Here is a 16,818-nt window from a genome sequence, read left to right on the forward strand (position 1 = left end):
TTCATATTTATACAGGTGAACAGTAACCTTTTTTGATTCTTTTGGCACATAGGATCGTGTTCAAAATTTCGAGCCAGGGGAAATGTAAAGTACCCAAAATCCTCACATGTATTTTGTAAATTTATTTTGTTTATTGTAAAATAAGATGATATTCAAACTGTTTAAAAATAAAAACAGATAACATAGGCATCACATCACAATTATAGGAAGTTTTCCTATACGGAAATAACAAAGTAAGGCATTTCATAAGGAGACCTGAGCTAAGCTCTACGCTACAACCAGGAAGCACCTGAATCCCGGAAAGGGAATGTGCTGGTTGAGGACGGAGAGTAGATTGGGGAGTTGGAATTAAGATCGCATAGTGAAAAGACATCGATTGGAGATTATCAAAGCTGAACTACCTGTGAGTATTGCATCTATTTATGATGTTGGATAGTCATTTTGGTTAAGTTTCTGTGCCATTATGCTTTAGTTGTTTTTCATAGTTAAAAACATTTCGAGTCGTGATAGCTTGTGATGTGATGTCGATAATATCCAAAAGAAATTGATTATTTCATTTCTGATCCTAATATGATTAGTTAAATTCATTCTTGAGTTCTCTAGATACACGGTGTTACAAACTTCAGATGACCTACGCTCTGCCCCCAAGTATAAAAAATTTTCTAAGATATTAAGTCATTCTAGTTAGAAATTTGTAGTACACGTTACTATGTAATAATGAGAAATTCCTGCCGAAACGTTTATTACACATTGAAGTTAGGGTAAAAATGTTATATAAGTCTAAGTGATAATTTTAAGCCAATAGATATGAGGGTAGTTCACTGCAAATGTTTTGTTCTTAGGTAAAGGTGGGAACGGTGGTAATGGTGGTAATGGTAATAATGGTGGTAATGGAGAACCTGGTGAGGATGAAGGCCCTGACGGTGGTGGAAATGAAGGAGGAAATGGCGGTCCAGGTGGAAATGGAAATGGGAAAGGCCGTCCAAATGGAAATGGAGGTGGCGGTAAGTAGATTTTCTCAATTTTCTTTTTTATAGTTTTTTCTCCTACATACACTATTTACGATATTGTGTTTTGAGTTTCAAAACATTTAAAGTCGTACGGGAGAACAGGGTTATTATATATGATTTACCAAGTTATAAGGCACTTTGTATTTAGAAGTATAGCACAAGATGTATATTGATGCGAAAAAGATATATATGTCTGCGAATTTTCAAGTATATAGTATTGCAACTGTTAACTTTGTTCATCTTGGTAACACACCACACATCCCAATGACAATCTAGTTCGTTTCGCACGTTTAAAATTTTATCCTCATGTATGTTAGTCAAAGAAGCAATGAATATATAACGATATTTTATATTTATTTTATGAATTTCTTCTATTTTTATATCTTGGTTTTGAGCAACGGTGCATAAATGTACATAATTTGTTGTGTAGAAGAAGAAGAAGAAGAGAAAAAATGAAATCTTTAAGTTTTACGTCCCACGATTATGCCCGTTAGGCTAAAGGAGACGGTGATAATGAGAGATGAGTGAAATGGTGGAATGAAGAAAGTGGGAGGAAACGGGAGAACCCCGAGAAAACCCACGAGCACGGTGTTTGTACACCACAAAGTTCACTTGGCGGGGGCTGGGATAGAACCCGGGACCCCAAGCACCAGAGGTGAACGCTCTACCACTGAGCCACCGCGCCCCCCCAGAAGAAGAGAATATATATATGTTGATTCAAAATAGAAAGAAGTAAGATCGAATCTTAGCATCTGAAGATATATCTTGATATATGACTAATCGGTACTCTTCGTTGCTATGACAACTAACAAGGAAAATTATTATTATTAATTAAGTTAAGTGAAAAGGAATAAAAGGTAATAATCACACAAGGTGACGTGTCTGATTTAATAAAATTTGATCGTGTTGATATAGCTGAAAATTACGCGAACTGTTGGCTGGAATGTAACATAAATATAACGTTACAAATTTGTTCCTTTAGTTCTTTCAGGATGAAGTTAAGTGAAAAGGAATAAAAGGTAATAATTACATAAGGTGACGTGTCTTATTTAATACAATTTGATCGTGTTGATATAGCTGAAAATTACGCGAACTGTTGGCTGGAATGTAACATAAATATAACGTTACAAATTTGTTCCTTTAGTTCTTTCAGGATGAAGTTAAGTGAAAAGGAATAAAAGGTAATAATTACACAAGGTGACGTGTCTTATTTAATACAATTTGATCGTGTTGATATAGCTGAAAAATACGCGAACTGTTGGCTGGAATGTAACATAAATATAACGGTACAAATTTGTTCCTTCAGTTCTTGCAGGATTTTACCAGCGGGATAGATAAGGTGTCCTGCACTGCAAAAGGACTGCTAAAATTCAAGGAACGCATCACTCTTGATGTTACGAGCATATACAGAAGTATGCTATTGAAGATTTAAAAAAAATGGATTACCGTTTGGACGTATGCCGTGTGACGAATAGCGCACACATTGAATATCTGTAATATGTACTTGAAACTTGGTGCAAACATGTATCTTTTAATACATCACCCGCCTTTGTAGGTTTTATATTATCTTGTCTTCTAAGCTGATTAATCATTTATTATAACTCTGAATCTAAGTTTTACCTGAAAAAACAACGACAAAATGTTTCAAATTTTCCCTCTTAAATCTTCTGGCAATAATATATGTAACTTATGCAATAAGTAGGGGATACCGGGGACAATTGCAACAAATTGTATTTTTTCTCGCATGTTTATGTCCCAATAAGTCTGAAAACTATACAATGTCTTAAGTGAACCTTTGTTGCTCCATTCCATTCTTTTGATGCATGACAATTTCTAATATAAAAAGTTACGAAGCATTTTATTACAGCATCTGTCTTGTTACAAACGTCTCCGTGCCCGGGTCAATTGTAACAGAGGTTTGGGACAATTGTAACATAATGTTTTTAATGAAAAGTAGAATATATGTGGCATGACAAAACAATATATATGCTTTAATGATAGTGATAGTAATAATAATAATAGTGACAGGTTTAATAACGGATGGCGACAAAAAAGCTAAGAGTGTAAAATACATACCAAGATTTAAAAGTATTCCTATTTAAAAATATACAATTTCCACGCCTCAACAAGATATGAATTATGAGTTACTTGTTATCGTTACCTTGCCACATTAGCCCGAAATAACTTCTTCGGCCTAACATGGAGAAAGAAGCTAAGTTTAAATTATGATGTAACATAAAAATTCAAGTCAGTGACTTCACCATGGCATTTGGCGTTCCTAGGTAAAATCAGTAGTAGCTCCTCCATACCGCCCAATATATGCCCAAGCTTTCTGCGCCTCTAGGCAATACCTACCCTACCGACTCTATTGTTATGCGATAGTTCTAAGTCCTAGTGATATTGCACTAATAGACACCCACAGTGTATTTGCAACCACTATACAATGATCCGCAGCCAGCCACAAACGTTTCTGAGGGTGTATAAAGAAGTTAGGGGAGTCCTCACATGGGGTGAAAGTCTGAACTTTCCCTATAGTAACCATAATGATATATACTACGACCGCCAAGGATTGTTTGGGGCGTCCCGTCCCCACTCCCCTACGTACTTGTTTCCCCGAAAAGCATACTTAATACGTACCTTGTTTTATTAATTACATCAAATGTATTCTCTTTAGTCATATCTAGTTATTTTCGTCATGGTTCAGCACAACTTTGTCTGGGACGATTACATTGTGTTACAATCGTCCCCGATTAACATGTTACATTTGTATCCGTTCAACGGCCAGGGACAAATACCATGATTTCTCATAATTACGTTGAGTCAAAGCATCAAATACAATATCTACGCTGTCAAGGAAAGAACATAGATTACACACACACACGGTATTTATTTACAGTAAACGCATATCTATCAACAGAAAATAGAAACAAGTTAGTTAAAAATTTACTTACGTCTGTCAAAATCACGTTTCTCCTTGTCCAGTCTTCCACACTTGACTAATGACACTCTTTTTTTTCTTTCCACATACACCTTGCATGTGTGACTCCAATGACATATACAAATCATATTTCGAAACTCACTTCTACAAGTAATGGCCAATGTTAAAATTGACCCGCTTTACAATTGTCCGCGGTCTCCCCTATAGCTTAAAACTGAACTTATACTAGACAAACGGAAGAAACTTTTACTAAATAATGTTCAATTTGACAGGGTCAAGAGATCAAAGAACATAAAACTTACTTAAAATAAATTATCATAAAATTTATCCAAATTATACTAATTAGAATGAAAAACTAATTTGTAAACATCAAATACTATAAGAGTCCTAAATGACATTATGTATTTAATTTATATCTCATGACTGTACCCTGTAGGTAAAGAGAAAAAAATGCGAATTAGTGGAATTATAAAGTGAGAGAAAATGTCGGATTTATGAATGCTTATCTATCTACCATAACTTACAAGAGCATATATATAGCGTACAATCTCTATCACTAAAGTTAAAGTGCTACCACTTAGGGCCTTTCTGTTTCAAGTGTATCTCTGCTGGCGCTGCTGTCGGAGTGTGTTTTCCCATACCTCCTTCAAAAGAAGAGAGACAAGTTGTTGGGCCGATATTCTTCAATTGTTTGGTGCGGACAGGGTTGCCACATTGAAATGTTTCACGGGCTTCGCTATGCACTGTCTTGTTAGTTATTCTAAGTAGCGTACGATCTTTACTCCCCAAGATCAAAAGAGTGAATGACAAATTGACAACGTGGTCGAGGTCATTCAGTTCTTTCGTTAAAAGCAAAGGGATGGTTTCCTACGTAAGTGAGTGGCGGAGATGCGCCGAAGTATGTTTCACATATTTCCCGAGGGAACCATAACATAGAAAGACTCCAACAACTGTGGCTTATCTATTTATTCCAAATTTTCTTAAGGTTCACCCACTTAAATGCGAATCTGTAGCTCATATTGTCATCGTGTTCTGGAAGCTTATACTGCTAATTTGTTTAAGAATTTTCTACTTTCTAATTTTATATATTAGCAGCATCCGTCCGTTTCTCTCCCTTCCTCGCACGCAAAACTCAGCTTTTGTTTAATTTTTAAACAGGTTTTCTTTGCTTGGATAATGTTTATATATTGAGATTTTTTGTTCATAGTCAACGAAAGATTTTATGATAAAAAGACCTTGTGTCCATCTTAAACACAAACTAAATATAACTTTCTTACAAGGATGTCTATAATATTTATTATATATTAACTAGAAATGTTACAGTTTCGGAGGTATATCACTTCCTTCTTCAGACTACTACTCCAACTAAAATCATAAATAATATTACATCATTTGTTATCTGTACCAATCAGGAATCACTTTTCATTAAAATTCAATATATATGTCCATTGTTGTGACATTTTAAATTCTTAACAGACATAATACATTGTTAATAAATCTTTATATTTCTTTCAACATATATTAACTAAATAAATACTAATTAACTACCTAAATATTCAAATTTTTTACTTGAATATTAGATATTAATTAACTACCTGATTATTGAAAAACACATAAATAAATTTAACCTGATATTCTCCTTATATTCTACCTTTCTTCTTTCTTCTTTCTTTTGTTTTCAAAATGTCCTCCCACTCTTCATTAATATTCAAACCACTATTCCAGTTCATAGCTTTAGCGTAAACTTCTTTTATCCTCTTCGCTTCTTTCCACTTTCTAACCAGTTGTCTCCCTTCATATTCCAATATATTCGCTCCTTCCCAGTTTACTTCGTGGCCTGTTTCATCGACGTGCTTGTAAATGGCATTGGTGTCTCTCTTCAATCTTACATCATCTTTATGTTGTTTTAAACGTTCTTGCATTCTCTTCTTCCTTTCCACTACATACACCTTATCACACATCCTACACGGTACTTCATATATCACTCCTTTCTTACATAATTCCGCTCACGTTCTCATCTTCTTTTTCTTTATGGTATCTATTATCTTCATTTTTCCTTTCCTGTACGTCTTAATACCTTTTCTCTTAAAAATTCTTCTTATCTTTTCTGATATCAACCCTGCACTTTCAATCGCATCCAAACTTTTCTTCTTGTCCTCTTCTTTCTCTTCTTCTTTCCCACATTTCTTCCTTCTCTTCCTGCTCTTTTTCTTGTCCTTTTCACTGTAACTATTGTCTTTCAGCTGTTCCCATAGTCTTTGTATATTTTTTTTCTTTTTGATCTTCCTTTTGTGATTTTATTTCTAATTTCAGTTGGAGTAGTAGTCTGAAGAAGGAAGTGGTATACCGGTACCTCCGAAACTGAACATTTCTAGTTAATTTATAATAAAGATTATAGAGAGTCTTGTAAGAAACTAGTATTTAGTTTGTGTTCAACGAAAGAATTGCAATAAATCGTAATTGTTTAAAAAAGATTATAGACTGATGAAATAAGTAACGTTGTCGGTAAATATACATTCTGTCCCAGGAAACTTCCTAGTGATAATTGTTTGTCAAATAAAAATTATAGGAAAAAAATCCGAGGAAGCATGTTGAGCGACAACAATGAAATGTTCAATAGTAACATTAGCTTGAGGCAAATCGTCATTTCTGTTGAAGTCCAATGAAAATTTTTATGATCAATTTTCTCAGATGCTAATTTGGTCTCTACCCCATGCCGTAAGCGTCGGTGGACCAACTGTGGGCAACTAGTGACATCTCGAGAAAAATTGGCGTCCCCGCAGAGACGATCCGTGGAGGCCCCACTTTCGTTGTGAAAATTATACCACCAGAGGCTGACCAGTGGAAGAGATGCAAGGAAACGCCAGTGAGCCACAAAATTACCCCCAACAATTATGTTAAATTTCCTATATTCGTGATTTGTTTACTTTAAGGTGAGTCTAGGAAAACACTAAAGAAAAATGGGCAACTACGAGTTCTAGAAGTACTTATTACGCTATCATACAATTAATTAGTAACGATACGAGTATTACTAACACTACCAGGTCTGGATTCAACATGCAAATTTAGGATTTGATTCTGCATCAATGATAATTGCGTTTGTAATATTTGTAATTCTTGTCTGAGGTTAGCAATGTCATTCTTAACTTCCAAAACAGTAGTCTGAATTTGGGCATACTGTTTTGATTCTTTTTCTCTATCCCTAGTTACTTCTGCTACACTACTACTATAGCGATCTACAGTATTTTTGAGAAAGAGTAACGATTGATCAATGCGATCAATTTCTATGCCACTATTGTTTACGCTACTTTCATTCAATGTTACCTCTTGCATGCACTCAAGTATCTGTGGTTTATTGAGTTAAAACCTACCCTCAATATCAGATAACATGCTTTGCTTGTAACATATCTTCTTTTCAAGATCTATGATTTTACGATCATACATTTCAAAATTTTGTTGGCATTCATGTTTCAATTCTGTTAGAGAACTACTACTTTGGGTTTCAACTTGTTGAGTTGCTAGTGACAACTCATCCTGCATCTCTATCAGCTGATTGCAAGTTTGCACTTTAGTTTCACTGAATTAATTATCTTCTTCCATTTTAAATTCCCTAATTTCTCACATCACACATTCAATTTCCGTTCTAAATTCTAATTTGAATGCATTGAACTCTGTTTGTATACCTTGGACACCGTTATCAATGCCTTGAACTGACGCGTCATTTTTCACGTAATTCAGCTACTTCTGTTTTCAGAATATCGACTTGCTTTACTAACTCAACATGGTTGGATTGAATATGTGCATTAATTTCGTTTAATTCTACAGATAACTTTTCCACTGCATTAAGCAGTGTTTCTAATTCGTGCGTTCAGCCATTATAAAATTTAATGTCACACTACAAAAACACACAATATATGGCATTGAATATATAATGGCGCAGTACAAAGACTCACTCTCCCATAAAGAAGCATTAGTCCATGGGAAGGGACGCTACTGTTTTAGCCTTTGGATTATCACAAACACATACGTTTACTACTAACCAATAATACGTTTTTTGGTAAATAAAACATAGGCCCAAGATTACTATTTGCGGATGGACGCGAATGTTATCGTTACCGATTATAACACACGAACACCAACGATCCCGAAAGTTCATTAACTGAAATGCGCAATCATTATTCGAAATAACAAATATATTCGTTTCCTATTACAATTAGGGGAATGAAATTTCACCGGTTAGTAATTCTTTTGAGAGTGTCCTTGGACGTTTTTCCTTTGTTTCATTGCCTTTGGTGCCAATGAGAGAAAAAGACTTCACCCACCATTCTTCTTAGTTGGCCGGTAACCTCATTGCCACATTCTGAGAATAGAGTCGTTAAGATATAACGGTCTTGTCTTAAGATATATATCGCAGTTTTACATTTTATAAAGGCAGTTTCAGAGTACATTACTAGTTTATATATCATGGTATCAAACATCAAAAATTCATAACAACATGTTATGCCTGTTCGTTCCAAAATCTCACTGCCCGCGCTTTGTCTGAGCATCAGTGTTTCCTCACACAATGAAGGCAGAAGAATACACTATTAGAATAAAAGAATAATTCCTGTTACACAACGAGTTTTTAAAAAGTCACTTGTCTGGTAGGAATTTTTAATTAGTTATTGCATTATTGAATGCACATTAACCACATTCAAACACATGGGAATATAAATAATCAGTATTTATCACAAAATATGAAAATTATAGAATGTAGTCCGATGTTGCATCTTTGATTCGCCATTCGCTTCGTGTAGGAAGGGAAAGAGAGTTATGATATACCGAATACTTCTTCTATATTAGGCCATACGAAGAGAGAAGTGGATGAGCAGCCACACACACATAGAAAAACTTATGAGCGAGAAACTTCGCAGCTTTTTGATTTCCAAGAAGTTTGTCCTGCTGCGCGTTGATTCCAAGAAATCCTCCCGCACATACGAGGGTTGCTTGAAAAATACATATATTATTGTTGTAGGTGAAGGAGGAAATGGTAACGGTGGAGATGAGGAAGAGGAAAATCCTGAAGAATCCAATGGCAATGGTGACAACAACGGTAATGATAATGATGTGAATGGAGATGAGGAGAATGGCGAAGGAGGTAATAATAATGGAGATGACGGTAAGTTCTAAGATCTTTCTTATATCCAATTGAATATACAGTCCTAGCGTAAGACATGTGTTTCTCAAAATATAAATTCAAAGGATCGAAGGAAGTCACCAATTCAATAAAAAAATTGATAAAACTATCTAGTCTCGAATTTAACCAAACTTGTATTAGGTTACATAAATTACGTTGCTAAAATCATAAAGCTTTTCGTACATTAAGTTTACTGATGTCTTTTATGAAAAAAAATATTTTAGATACATAAGAGGCCCCATCGCGGTGAAATTTAAACAATTCAACAATATCACGCATTTTTTTCTAAGGAATTGATCGCTGATAATCTCTCTAATTTATGACTTATTAACGACGAGCAGAAAGTGCTGAAATGGAGCAAATTTCCAGCGCTCCGTTCCCAACAGGAAATTGTCCGAAACTTTATACCGAAATAAAATGTATGAAACGCCATTCCTTTGTGATATATGCTTGTATAGCATTCAAATATTTACGGAGCAATATATATATATTTACAGAACATTTCACGTTTACAACTTGAATCCTACTCATTCATCCTACTCATTCTAAAAATGTCATACACCCCTTCTCATGGTTTATCTGTTAATTCCTAAACTTAACGTATTTCCTCATGACGAACTTGTTGTGATTCTCCTTCCTCATTGACTTGTTATATTATTGCCTTATTACATCCGCGACTAGCACACTGACTACTAATTCTTGTAAGAATTTATACGATAATAAGCTATAACTGACCTTTCTCACAGCACCTAAGAACAGTAACTAAGACACAAATGCAAATATAAGGATTATTTATAGAAACGTGAAACGACAATTCTAACTGTAAAATATGTTATAGACAAAACTTGGAATATGTGAAAAAATCTTGTTTGCGATTGGTCAGAGCTGGAAAATGTAAGACAATTCTTATCTCTGGTCGAATGTCTGTCCATGATATTTAAAGGGAACTTCTAGAAATATTTATATTTTTTCTTTACATTTTTATATGTTTGTTTTTTTACAGTTTTCACATTACTATTTTCCTACAGTTTTAATCTTAGAGACAATCTTACAGCTAGACATGATACAAAAAGATATTGACTGGGGCATGTTCTCCCTTATCCCTTTCTAACTACGACTGTGCACACATATCATAGAAATAACTGAAAATGCGATTATCGCCCTTTACTTTGTATTTTTCTCTGTGTATTTTTGTATTTTGTCACTTGAGTTTTGGTAACAGTTTTACCCGAATTAGATAAGGTAATGATGGGAAGGTTGCACAACATTGTGCGCAATTTCCAATTTTGTTGCCTAATTATTAAGACTTAATGTCTATGAACAGATAAGAGAGTGAAAGTTTGGGCAATTTGAGTGTACCCAAATTTACACTAATTATGTAATATCTTCAAACAGATGAAAGATAATCTAAATGTGGAACAAGAGCACGCTAGATAGTATTATTATATAAGATATACTGTTATCACGAATCACTTATCTGCCTTCGATTTCCAGTCATTTAGAAAATTGGTATTTATTTTCACGTTTATAAGTAGCTGCAAATGAAAAGGTACTCGGTGGCTCATGATAAAGGTAGCTCTTGCAAAAAAATATTGTCTAGGGCGCTCTAGTTTCACACTTCGATTATCTTTTATCTGTTTGAAGATATCACATAATTAGTGTAAAACTAGCTTTATTTTAATTTCGCAGTGATTTAGCCTTCTAATATCTTCAGTGATGTAACAGGGCACAAACAGGCATAACTAGTTTTTAGTGCTAAAATATAAAACAAATTTATTTATTAAGGCTCTAAATTTAAAATTTTAATCCATTTTGATTTAAATGTAATGATAAATCGAACATTTAACTTATATCTTTCCTTACTAATGCTTCCAGAAGGATTTACCTTAGTATTTTGATAAGCGATTTGTAAATAAGGTTTTGATTAACATAATGTATAAAATTATTTTCAACTTACGTGATATACATGCAAAACCAAGAGAATTTACCTGCTGGTAAATAAAATTTAGTTTTAATGTGTGTGAGTAAAATAATAGTAGAATATTAAAGCTGAATAATTTTCTCGACTTAAAAGAAGGTGAATAATATTTTAATTATTACATTTTACCTAGTAGATTACTTTGATTATTCACAGGAATCTTTTGGAGCATCTTCGTCCGCTAAACTTTTATTGTTGACGTATAGTTATTATTATTATTATTATTATTATTATTATTATTACATCATTTGTATGTCACTAAATATAAATGTTATATGAAGACAGATTGAATATGAAAACCACTTGTATTTGTGTACCCACTGATGTCTCTCTAGGGTGTGACTGATTTTCTTTGACCAAATATAGAGATATTTAGAATACATATAAGCTATATAGACATCCAAATTAGAATTGACATTAGAATTGATTACACATTCAGAGGTATTTCAGGAAGACTCTCATAATGATGTTGTGTCAGTGTCTATTGCTATTGTTCGTTAGAATGCTGTATTTCCTCTCTGATTTCGACTTTACACAAAAGTTTGATTCTCGGACGTTCGATTAGCGAACTTACTACCATCTACTGCAACGTAGATTCAAATATACATAACTACACATTAATGTTTTTCTATATAATAGCTATTTGTTCTGAATCCTTTCAAAATGTTCACCTAAACAAATGCCAATTGTTTTGCTATTTTCTGAATGGACTTCAACGTAGTTAAGTTTCGGAACATAGTAAATATAATATACTTAATTGTTTACTTCTTGTTCAAGATAGTGCATAAAAATGGAATGAAATATCCACATTGCTTTCTGTTAAATGCAATAGAACACTGCCAATGATCTCTTTTTACTCATAATTACTATTATACTCTATATCTTTGATTTACTAATTCTAACACCTGCATGATCACAAATTAGTTATATCACTGTAAAATATTATTTCACTCGATACTAAGTAATGGAAGGTATTTTCCAAACGAACATTACTGCTCAGTTCTTTACAAGGATGGAAAATACACAAGTGGGAAAATCGCCTGTTCAGTTTCCTAGATATGTTGGTCACAGTGCACAATTGTGTTAATCCTTGGTTATGGTAATAAAATTTCCATATAAACTTTAGATTACCATAAAAAATAACATAAATTGGTGAGCTTTGTAATATATGTATACTTGCAATAACTTAACAAGGCATATGCAATATGTAATCTTGTATTTGTTTACTTTGTTGGATCAATTAAGCTTAGGTATTTAATTGTTTAATTTACTGTGTTACCATCATCAATAAAATCCTTACTCATACGGATAAGCTATGGCATTGTTGTACATTGATTATAAACTTACCTCACACTACAAGTTATATAAGTACATGGAGATGGAAGAGGACTTTGCTGACCAAATAAACGACTTTTCGTATTTATTTAACGCATTTCTGATCTGTTACTTTGGTTGTAATGTTACATTGAAAATTTAATACGCATCCATTAGTATTCATTGGAGCCTATTTGATGTAAATCGCATTTTAATTACAAGTGCTAACATAACTGAATACGGGTGTTACACGGAAGCAGCTAAAACTTTCAATTTGTATCTTCGGACTCCCAAAGTATGTCTAACAAGGTACATTAGCGAAGTATTCCCTCGGAATTCTTATAAAATTGATTTAAATACAACGTTCTCCGCGGCCCAATGTTTATTGTACTAATCATAGAGGTTCACACCAGTAATTTGCATATGTATGGACTTTCCTATATTCAGAACTCAATTATGTATTACTATAACGCTTGGACACAAATTTGTATTAGTTTCTTTAGATACAACTGAACATGAATGTGGGACATGCAAAACAAATTTAATCAGGTATATCTTCTCTGACACATTAATGTTCATTCACAAGTATTCACCCCAGCCGCCATCTTGGATCCGCAATACTGGATTCAACTTTTGGTTTTTCAAATGAGAATAGGTGCAAACGATACATCAAATTCATTTAAAATTTTCTCAGTAATTCATTGGTATAGTGAGTTTCACTGTAGCTTGTACTTAGCTTGCTAATTACTGGTAAATACCACTAAAATTAGCACAATTCACATTGGTCCGTAGAGAAGTTTGCATTTGAATCAATTTACGCGAATTACGAGGGAACACTTTGCGAGTATACCTTGTAAGTGAATGTTAAGATTTGGCTTGTAAGATTTGGTTTGAAGTATAGTTTGAAGTTGCGTTAGCCTAAGTTAGACCTAAGTTCTGTCAGTTGTATTATTTTTCTTTTTGCTAACAGGATATCTTCGACTTAATGACTTTTTCTTTAATTTGATTACTTAATCTTAAATTTCGTAAGTTAAAATATACTGTACTTACCTTAGAATTGGTAACGTTACAATTGCTTTACGCTCTCGTAAGTCTCTCTAACTTTGGTTAAGGAAATTTGTAAGTATCACTTTGTGTTAAAATATGAATTATTTCTTACTTTTGTCTTTCCTATTATTAAACATGATCTAAACAAAATTGTCAAAATGTAATTTACTATGTTATTCAATCCTTACGAATTTACAAGAACTGGATTAATTTGTTTCTAGAAATTTAAGTCTTTTGTTTGATCACCCTGAAGTAAATCTGCTTCAAAATTCTATTTATATTGAATAGGAATGTACAGCATTTTTCTTTGCTCGTATGGGTATTTACCTTCGCTTTTTCTTTTATTTTTCTTAAGTAATGATAGAAAAATATTTCAGATGAAGGTATTACATACTTTAATTCTTCGTCCATTTCTTTTCTCAAGAATGTCTCTTATATTATCAGTTTATGAAATTTTATATCAGACTATCTTATAGCTATGAATTTTTTACAACTTTTGCTCTTATATTTTTGTTATCTGGGTGGCACAAATAAATTTCTGAAGTAGGTACTTTATTATTTAGGTTTACTTTTATTCGTTTTCACAAGTATGTTATCTTATTTGTATGCGAGGTTGCATATCACGAATAAGAAGGCCAGCCATGTTGTTTCTTGTTTTACCTATTATCTTGGTGATCCGTCTTTGTTCATTATCTTCTTTTAGTGCAGTACATGAAATGAGGCTAACGATAATGGACAACGCCTCTACCATTACCACACTGGGGATGAAAATGGTTGACATTGGCAAGGCTCAGATGTGCACAAAAACAGTCAGAGAGAGGATATCTTCTATGGCTGTTTCACTACGAGATGGAAGGATTTGGGACACCATCACCTTTCTCAGTCCCAAGAAAACAACATTGAAATAGTGCTTATATTATTTAATCTATTCTTCATTCGTTTTTTATAAGTTTGGCACCTAATATTATCTGTATATAATCTTCATCATACTTCTCTCATCCGTATAAAGTTCCTTTCGTCTTCTTCTCTTATCCATATGGAAAAAAATCATTTAGGAAATAAGCATTATATTGATTAATTCTTCCTGGTTTGAGTCCTTCGTTATAGAATTTGCAATTATATATGTGAGAGTTTCTATATCAGACCTTTATCATCTCTGTATATTTCTTTTATCTCTTTCACTCTTTTATCTGTTTCACCTACATGATAATAATTTAATTTAGAAATAGAAATTATAAGGTTTAATTCTTTTTTAATTTGTTTTCTGAAATATATCATGTTCTGTTATCTGTATGCCAGTTTATAAATCATATTTGCCGCTCTTGTGTGTATTTTTTTTTTACCTCTTTCGTTTTCCTTATGTAGATAGGAGAAATTATTATGGATATATGTAGGTGACAGAAATGACTGTGAAAATATACAATAAATTTCTTAATTCTTCTATCGTTCGTTTTCTTCAGCACTGGAAATATACATTAAATTTCTTAATTATTTTATTATTCATTTTCTTCAGTACTTTAGATATACATTAAGTTTCCTAATTCTTCTACCATTTATTTTCTTCAGTATTATCTTTTGTACATTAACTACTATATTACACCTTTTTTTGTTCTATAATCGTGGAAGTCTATTCCGGAAGTGTATATGTTTTAAAATGTCCTTATATTTACATTTATGAAAATTCATATTATTTTACAATATACTTTAGTTCTTTGACTTACATGTATTTTTAATGCGATAACATAATGTTTTGATTGATTTTTTAAAAATGCTTTTAGATGGTGAAGAATCTGGTCCAAACGGTAACGGTGGTGGTGGCGGAGGAGGAGGAGGAGGTACTCAAAGTAACAGTTTTTTATTACGAATTTGGTAAAGATTAAGAGACAACTGAATACGTGGTCAACATAGTTGTTATAGGAATAACACCTAAGAGAATTTTGTACTGCCTATCGTTTCAAGAGTGGCTGATGTTTTTTTATCGTGATACGGTAGATATTAAAAAAAAACATTCCTTAAGTCTGAACTAAGATTGACTTAACCAGACTTCTAGGGAAAGAAGAACAAAGAGGAACTGCCTTTCTCCTTTACACTAACTAAAGGAACCTTAGCAAATTTGTGGAATAAGAACAATTCATAAATCTTGTATCAAACTCAAGTACTTACGAAATGATTTATTCCTCAGAACATCAGCAGTATACCACATTCCATGAAAATGCTGTTGATTTTCAATTCAAATGATGGGCTCCCGATGTAACTTTTGTATGAATATTTATTTAAATATTTCTTTCGAGTCGTAACCATAAATCATTTTCCTTTATTTTGTTTAAAACCAGTAATTTAATATAATAATGGTATTCCGTTGTAATGAAATCACACCATTGTCAATGTATGAAAGAGTATGTTAGCTTTTAATTATAAGAGAAGTCACTGTGTAACTTGTAGAGAACCCAAAAGAAATCCTTGTGACACACCAACATCACTCTGATTTGTGTGAATATATGTTCCATTCGTACAATTTTATTTCAACTCAAATCTTTCTAGTCTTTAAATATTATGATATGAATAGACAAAATGAATCCAAAAAGAGAAAATATATGAACCGAAATCTTGAGGAAAGAAAGCCATGGTAGTAATATGATCGATTTATAACTGTCAACAAGAAAGTAATAAATACATTCTCTCTTAACTAGCCGTAAGTACGTCTTGCATTTTTATTTAGAAATCTTTAAGTGAACATTAAAATTACTTAAGAGTGTACTTTCTTTCTTTTTTAAAAAGGAACATAAACGACACAATACGTAATTAATACATTTTTTGTTAAAATTTCTTAATAGATCGTCTTGACTAACAATCCTTACACTTATATTAAAAACATCCGTACAAAATAGTTTTAAATTCATTTCACTCCCGTACATAAATATTTCTGAAAGTATCATTAAACATTTTTAAAAATGGATAGAGCTTGAAAACATGTATTACCGGTAACGTTACTTATAATTAAAAACTATGAAATTTTATAATATAACTGAAAGTTTAGAATTGCCTGGGTATTTCTGAAATTATTGCTAAGGTTAAAAACACATGATTTAATGCGTTCTAGATTTGGGAAGATTTATAATGATCGGGAAGTTGTAACTTCAATATAAGTAATTTATGATTAGTTAATTCCTTCTTCTTTACAGGTAAACGTAGGAGACCAGGTAAGTTGCCAATACATCCAAAATTAAAGAAATATATGATCAAATAAGTAAAAATGTATAATTTTAAACTAAAACTAAGATCTATCTTGTATTTATGAAAGAAATATACTTTTTGATCAAATGATGGGCTCCCGATGTCGCCGAAAGTTGAAGAT

General features: G+C 32.7%; 1 protein-coding gene across 16 annotated transcripts in view; it reads left to right on the top strand.

The window, feature by feature from the left end:
* LOC145683702 (uncharacterized) overlaps window positions 1-16,818 on the top strand; it is a 414,104-nt gene that overhangs the window by 279,312 nt on the left and 117,974 nt on the right. For 15 of the 16 annotated variants that reach the window (XM_081755116.1, XM_081755125.1, XM_081755118.1 and 12 more), the window contains 4 exons: window positions 843-1,004; window positions 8,963-9,106; window positions 15,242-15,298; window positions 16,646-16,663. In XM_081755116.1, the coding sequence (XP_081611242.1) occupies window positions 843-1,004; window positions 8,963-9,106; window positions 15,242-15,298; window positions 16,646-16,663 (381 nt within the window). The remainder of the gene's footprint in view (window positions 1-842; window positions 1,005-8,962; window positions 9,107-15,241; window positions 15,299-16,645; window positions 16,664-16,818) is intronic. The other variant, XM_081755122.1, reaches the window with a different exon arrangement.

The sequence above is a fragment of the Thermobia domestica genome, chromosome 4 (genome assembly GCF_964235325.1).
Source record: "Thermobia domestica chromosome 4, izTheDome1.hap1.1, whole genome shotgun sequence".
Lineage (NCBI taxonomy): Eukaryota > Metazoa > Arthropoda > Insecta > Zygentoma > Lepismatidae > Thermobia > Thermobia domestica.